The following is a 7,854-nucleotide window of genomic DNA, read 5'->3' on the forward strand; positions in this document are numbered from 1 at the left end:
TTAATGCCACTCCCACACAGGGGAACAATAGAATTCCTATGTCAATGCATTGCCCCCTCCTATTATATTCACCCTGACTAGGTTGCTATGAGTCGGGATTGACGCTACTGCAACAGATTTAGGGGCTTTTAATCATCTACCACCCCCTTCTTCTGATCTTCTGCACCCAATCAAATCCCCTGTCCTTTGCCCATCCTTCACTTTTTTGCAGACTTCACTACTCCCCTTTAGTTTAGGCCATCGTGCCTGTTCCCCTAGAACATTACCCCATGTCTAGTCTCGCAACTTCAAATCTCTTTTGTGTGCATAAGCAGACTACTTTCCCCAAAAATCCTATTCCTTGAGTCACTTAACATCTTAAGAATATTTATTGATTATGCTGATGGTGCAGTTTTCAAGAGCTGGGCTACTAACCAAAAGGTTGGCAGTTTGAATCTACCAGCCACTCCTTGGAAACCCTATGGGGCAGATCTACTCTCTCCTATAGGGTGGCTATCGGTTGGAATAGACTAGATACCAAAGGATTTGGTTTTCGTTATTGTCAATAGCATAGTAATAGCTTCCATTTTTATATTCAGTGCCCTGCATTATCTGGTCTTTGCTGATATTCTACCTTATTTCTTACTTTCCCCTCTACTTCCAGCCCTGGTGGCCCAATGATTACATGCTTGGCTGCTGAGAGGTTGGTGTTTGAATCCACCCAGCCAATTCATGGAAGAAAGACTTGGCAATCTGCTCTCCTAAAAGATCACAGCCTAGAAAGCCCTATGGAGCAGTTCTACTTGTCACATGGAGTCGCTATGAATTGGAATCAACTGGATGACATTTAACAACAACAATTAACTTCCACTGAACCAGTGGCATGCCAATCACCAAGCCATAGCTCGCTGGTTTTACACGCTGAGCCTTTGTTAGTACCTTATGTCCTACATGAAGTTTTCATCATCCCCCCAAAAAAGTTCGTACTTACATTTTACCTCTGACCTTATTTTAGTGCATGTTACATTCTGTCAGAGGATAATGTACAATGTCATGTGTACTAGCTTTGGCTTCCCACTGAAGCAGTGGAAACTTTCAGGAAAGAGTAGGGTGCAATTTGTTCATGGGGCCTTTCTTGGAAAGCTCCCAGCCATCTCCCAACTCTACCTCTTATCTGCAAGTCAACCTCACATGCTAGCTACTTAAAAATGCGCATTAATGCAAATTGAATAGTAGTCCTAGCCAAGATGTTGGATCCCACAAAGCCTTTTTTTCTTTTTTTTAAACTGAACTCTGGTATGTACCCCAAATCAGCTTTCTTTTTTTCTGAGGCACTGCTTACCACCTTGTTCCTTCTTCTCCCCTTTAGATTAAGTTCTTACCACGATTCATTGCAAGTTCTTGTCCACTTAACTAGAGCCCTTTCCCCACCTCAAAGAATCTCTTATCCTTCTTGGCATCCTCCCTGGCCCTTCAGAATCCTCCCATAACCTCTATCTTCCTTTAACATGTCCCTCAGCCAATAAGCCCTTCCTCCCTTAACCCAAGAGTAAAACATGGAGGAAATAAAATATCAGTCCTGATTACTGAATAGAATGTGCTTTATTAAACAGAATATGTGAGTTCAAGGCTGAGCCTTAGTCCCCATGTAAAGAATAAGGGTGTTGGAGACAAAGGAAGGGACACTTGCACACTGGACAGAGGACTCAGTGGTACTTGTGGGACAGAGCATTGGCAACACCAGACACCAGTTTCTGCCAAGCAGCCTGCATATCGGGGGTGAATTCTCTGCCAAAATGAGAAGCCAGAATAATTACCAGCACGTTGCCCAGGAGCTGTCAGGTAAAAGACAAAATGACACAGAAATGTATTGAGTACAAATTTCTAAAAAGAATTTCCAGAAAACAATGGCTGAATGCCTACACTCTCTGCCCTCTCCCTATCTCAAACTGCTCCAATAAGCTCAGATAAAATAGTATCTAGGTTCAGTTTCATTTTTACACTTCTTTTAGTCAATGTTATGCTTACACATATCCCCACCCTCTCTCCCATTGCACCATTTCATTTGCCTCCCTTAATCATTTACAAATTGTCTCACTCTTGCGATCATAGAATTTCAGTACTGCAGAGGTTCTCAGAGGCAATTTTTTTTTTTTTTAAATCTACAACCAATTCAGAAACAAGCCTGTATCTGGATATATTACTAACAACAAATTATATATATATATATATATATATATATATATATATATACACACACATACACACATATATTCAATTTGTTGTATTTTTCTTTAAGAAAAATGTGTCTTTATTTTTTCCAAAATCTTTTGCTATACTTTAGTCGTGAAGACTCACACAAAATAAGGCTTATTCCCTTCCTTAAGATAGGAAAATACTGTCCAGTATTCTTTATGATGAACACATGGGATTCTGTCAAAAGTCTCTAAAATTTTTTATCAAGCGCAGACTGCTAATAGCCTTTACTGGCTCTGCTTCTAAATCCAAAAAATTAATGGTTATGACAACTAGAAGCTTGTTCTCCTAGCACTGAACTCATCCCCTGATTTTAGAGTTCTTTGTTGGCCTTTAAAATCAAAGATTTGGCTTCTAGTATTGTCCAGTGTAAAAACAAAAAGAGTATATGAATATCCCTTGGACTCACCCGGAAGTTCTCAGGATCCACGTGCAGCTTGTCACAATGCAGTTCGCTCAGCTTAGCAAAGGCGCCTTTGAGGTTGTCCATGTTCTTAACAGCATCTCCAAAGGAGGTCAGCACCTTCTTTCCATGAGCCTTGACCTTGGGGTTGCCCATGATGGCAGAGGCTGAGGACAGGTTACCAAAGCTGTCAAAAAACCTCTGGGTCCAGGGGTAGACAACCAGAAGCCTATGAGATGGAACCATAGCAGACAAAAATCAGAAACTCTCAGAAATTTTAAGGAGATTTCTGGTCAACTTGCCAGGCTCATCTTTACCCTTCTCTCTCTGCTACATTAAGACCCAAAGCCTACCTTCCCAAGGCTTCACCTCCAGCCTCTTCCACATTCACCTTGCCCCACAGACTTGTGACAGCAGACTTCTCCTCAGCAGTAAAATGCACCATGGTATAGGATTTGGGAGTTTACTGGTGATCACAGATGTGCCAGGAAGAGGTCAGTGCTGCTACAGGAAGATGGAACCTTTTATTCTTCACTGTGGGCCTTCTGACCCTCTCCCCTACCCCCAGTACTTTGAGGTCATTGGTCAAGGATAAGCTGTGTTTCTTAGGGGTGGAGCCAGGTCTTCAGAAGGTCAGCAGTGAAGGCAGTCCACTGACTTTGTGATAGTGTGCCTAGGCTTCTGAGACAACCTTTCTTTTTTGGCTCCTCAATAAAAGTCTTTGTTCATTCTCTCTTTTCACCCTTTTCTTTCTCCATGCCATCCTCCAGGATGATGCCCATCTCTCCCATCCCCCTTCTCCAGGAAATACAGACAGGAGCTAAGCCCAAGATAGGGAAAGAATTCTGTTAAGCCAGGTGTAATGGTTGGATATAAAGGATAGTGACTGTGGCAAGAACCAGGTCAAGATAAAAAAAAAAAAGCTGATGACAGAATCTAAGCCAGCTGTAGCTCTCTTGATGAGTGGAATGTAACCAAGTTCTCTGGATCTTAGTCTTTCCAGAAAGACAAGATCCACACATGGTTACATTTGGAAGTTGAATAGGCTAACAAGGGAAACCCAATGGGACTGAAGCCTCAACCCCAAAATACAATACCCGAGAGTGATTCTTTAAGAAGGACAAGGAGAACAAGATTACATTCTGTGCTTCCTGGAATCCTTTCTCTGTCCTTTTCTATGTGTCATAAGAGGGTATTGGCTACTTTGGGGGATTTCCCTGGGCTCTTTTCTTGCTTTTAGGTCCTACCTATAATTTTCTCACCAGTCAGACAGGTGAGAAAACTGAATTTCATCTGCCTAGGAATTGGGACTGTGTTTAATGTTTGCTGTAGCTGTCCAAAAAAACCAAACCAGTTTGTGTCCAGTTGCCTCTGACTCATAGTGACCCTATAGGACAGAGTAGAGCTGCCCCATAGGGTTACCAAGACTGTGATCTTTATGGAAGCAGGCTGCCACATTTTCTATCATATAGCAGCTGGCGGGTTCAAACCACTGACCTTTCGGGTAGCAACCAAGCACTTAACCACTGCACCACCGAGGCTGCAACTATAAACCTGTTGCCATCCAGCCAATTCTGACTCATAGTGACCCTACAGGACAGAGTAGAATTGCCCCATAAGGTTTCCAGGGAACAGCTGGTGAGTTCAAACTGCTGACATTTTGGTTAGCAGCTGTAACTCTGTTTTGTCTCCCTGTTTTATTTGGGTTTATGTAAGAACTTCTTAAGGTCCTTGGGTGGTGAAGCAGTTCATACTCAACTTCTAACCTAAAGACCCTACGGAGCAGTTCTACTCTGTAGCACATGGGGTTGCCATTACTGGAATCGAAGGGATGGCAACAGGAAAAAAAGAACTTCTTAAACAGAGTCTGCACCTTGCAGCCCTTTCACCTATAAGCCACAGTTTTTATACTGGGGTCCTGTTGATGCGGCAGTAAAGAGTAGGAAAGGAAAGCATTCTATAATCTTGTGATTAAATCCCAGTCTTTTTGTAGGGCTGAATCCCTAGACTTAGACGTTCACAAATTTTTTTTTTTTTTTTTAGCCTTTGTCTACTCCCTTGGATGAGACAGGAAGGCTAGAGGGGCTAGAGTTGGGTAAATGCAATTCCACTAGGTGGAATAAAGCACTAGTAACATTTTTTTTCTTCTGGAGAGTGGGCCTTTGTTATGGAGGATGCTCTGGTCTTATTTCAAAATATTTTTTTCTCATCTCCCCCTACCACAGCTTTGGGAGCCCTGGTGGAGCAGTGGTTAAGCATTTGGCTGCTAACCAAAAGGTCCACAGTTAAAATCCACCAGCAGCTCCTTGGAAACCCTCTGGGAGAGTTCTACTCTGTCCTATAGGGTCGCTATAAGTCGGAATCCACTCGATGACAATGGGCTTGGTTTGGTTTGTTTACCACAGTTTTGAGGGGATCTTTTTTTTTTTTTTTCCTACCATGAGAACTGGGAGGGATTCCTGGAGGTAAATCTGAGAAGACTGCCTTCACAAGTCTGTGGGGCAAAATGAACACGAAATAGGCTGTAGGCAGGGTCTTGGGAAGGTACCCCCCAAGACTGCAGCCTTCAGGAGATTCTCACTTGCATGTTAGTTAACACTCAGCCTCCAACACTTTGTCAAAATTACCATTTAAGTGTTCCTGCTAGTTTGTGGCACATGCAGCTTCCTCTGCAGGTAAATAGACTTTAGTTGTGTCTCTATGGATGCGCCTGTCTCTCCAGATTATGGGCTATCAGTTTACCCTGTGACCTTAATTCTCTGATAACCCCAACCCATTGCCATCAAGGTGATTCCAACTGTTAGTGACCCTATAGGACAGAGTAGAACTGCCCCATAGAGTTTCCAAGGAGTGCCTGGTGGATTCAAACAGCTGACCTTCTGGTTAGCAGCCATAGCTCTTAACCACTACTCCACCAGGGTTTCCAATTCTCTGATAGGTCCAAGAAAACGTGTTGATTCTCAGTTTGTTAAGCTTATTTCTCTTTGTAAGGATGGAAGTAGTGAAGTAACTTTTTACATGTCAGAGCTGCTGAACTCTTTGCATGTCAGAGCTGAAACCAGAAGTCTGAATTGACATGTATTCAATTACATCCATGTGCATGAAGGATATTCTCTATGCCGTTTAATTTAATCTGCACCTAGTAATATAATTATACACATTTTTGACAAAGAAACAAGCTCACAGAAGCAAAGTAATTTTGCCAACATAGCAGAACTGATGACTGGGGAATTGATAGAAGCAGAGCTGCACAGACTCAGCTTTGTCAACTCCAGAAAAGGCCCCTCATTGACATATTCTAGTTGCCCCTGCCTAGCTGTTTTCTCTGGATAACCTTCTGCTTGTAACCTTTCCCCCTCTGTTGATCCCTTTGCCTCTGTTGACATGGAAGTTTCTCTTCCTACAGTTTTAGTCTGGTGCCCCAACTCTTCCCCACGCTTTTCCGTTTCCTCCCAAGTCTAGTGCTCTGAAGTGCACCCATATTCCATGTTCACCCGGATCTCTTCTCTTACCTGCAAACCCACCCTTGACACTTCTCATTTTTTCTTATGGAATGACATACACTTTTGGCATGTGAAACTGTTTCCCTTGACTTTTCTCCTATGATTCTAGTAGGAGTCTTCTGACAACTGCTAAATTATGTTTTGTTTTGTTTTTAAATGTATAAAATAACATACCAAAAACCCAAAACCAAACCCATTGCTGTTGAGTTAATTTCAACTCATAGCAACCCTATAGGACACAGTAGAACTGCTTCATAGGGTTTCCAAGGAGTGGCTGGTGGATTTGAACTGCTGACCTTTTGGTTAGCAGCCGTAATGTGCCACCAGGCCCCAAAATAATACACATAGGATTGCAAAAGAGACCAATTATATTGAAATGCAGTTATCAACTTTTTTTTTATTGTATTTTAGTTAAAGGTTTACAGAACAAACTATCTTCTCATTAAAGAAGTAGTATACTTACTGTTTTGTGACATTGGTTAACAACCCCACTACCTGTTGACACTCTCCCTTCTTGAACTTGTGTTCCCTATTATCAGCTTTCCTGTCCTCTCCTGCCTTCTAGTCCTTGCCCCTGGGCTGGTGTGCCCCTTTAGTCTAGTTTTGTTTTATGGACCTGTCTAATCTTTGGTTGAAGGGCGAACCTCAGAAGTGATTTCATTACTGAGCTAAAGGGGTGTCCAGGGGCCATACTCTCAGAGTTTCTCCAGTCTCTATCAGGCCAGTAATCCTGGTCTTTTTTTGTGAGTTAGAGTTTTGTTCTACATTTTTCTCCAGCTCTGTCCAGGACCCTCTACTGTGATCCCTGTCAGAACAGTCAGCGATGGCAGCTGGGCACTATCTAGTTACACTGGATCAAAATATTAAAATATAAAATTGCAATGTACTAATATATTCCTTTTTAATGAATACATTAAGTATGCAGATCAGATGGTAGGTCTATAATTATAATAGTTTCAAAATAGTGATGACAGTAAATATTGTTTAAAGATGTCTATAATAACTATAATAATGATACAAAAAAATCTGTGATTTCTATCTGCAGCTATGTAAGAGGTACTGCTAATGTTACCATAGTTTGTTGGAAAATTGAAGGAAAGATTAAATTTCACTTAGAGGAAAGTGAAAATAAAGACAAGATTTTTCCCTTGAAACATCACCATCCCCTTACTGTTCTGTGGACCCCAGGTTAAGACCTCTAGACTAAACTGTATAAGACTTTCTACAAAAGACAGAATTCTAAACCAACAGAGAAGATATTTGATCACAGATATGAGAGAAAATTAGTGGATAGACAAGAAGTAGCTGAGTACTCACTGCAGAACATCCCTGGGAAGTATGGAAGTTTTCTGATCAGTAGAAATAGGACTCCAGGGTGCCAAGGCTTTTCAGATCCACATTGTGAGAACTGTAGCCTTTTTCTCAGATCTAAGGTGTGAGACTCATCTCTAAAACATGCATAAATTAAATATTTACATTTCTGCCTAGAGTAACTCAAAGAAGATTCTTTTTAGTGTAGGACTTAGAATTCTGTATCTAGAAATGATTGAAAACAGGCAATTCCATGCTAAGATTCTACTTTTCCTACTAAAAGATTGGAAAGTCCTTGACTTGCTGGTGATTTTCAAATTAAAAAAAAAAAAATTGTAATGACCATTTCTTACGTAGGCATGCTATCTTCAGTACTTTGGGTATTCAGTATTGAAGATAACA

The 7,854-nt window shown here is 41.4% G+C and overlaps 1 protein-coding gene across 1 annotated transcript; it reads right to left on the bottom strand.

The window, feature by feature from the left end:
- Positions 1–1,586: 1,586 nt before the first annotated feature.
- Positions 1,587–7,517, bottom strand: HBE1 (hemoglobin subunit epsilon 1). Its single transcript, XM_049890165.1, has 4 exons — positions 7,459–7,517; positions 2,992–3,142; positions 2,645–2,867; positions 1,587–1,814 (listed from the first exon to the last, which is right to left on the bottom strand). Exons 2-4 carry the CDS (start codon positions 3,081–3,083, stop codon positions 1,686–1,688), a joined length of 444 nt encoding a protein of 147 aa, XP_049746122.1. The 5' UTR covers positions 3,084–3,142; positions 7,459–7,517; the 3' UTR covers positions 1,587–1,685.
- Between the last annotated feature and the right edge of the window lie 337 nt (positions 7,518–7,854).

This window comes from Elephas maximus, chromosome 7 (assembly GCF_024166365.1).
Source record: "Elephas maximus indicus isolate mEleMax1 chromosome 7, mEleMax1 primary haplotype, whole genome shotgun sequence".
Classification (NCBI taxonomy): domain Eukaryota; kingdom Metazoa; phylum Chordata; class Mammalia; order Proboscidea; family Elephantidae; genus Elephas; species Elephas maximus.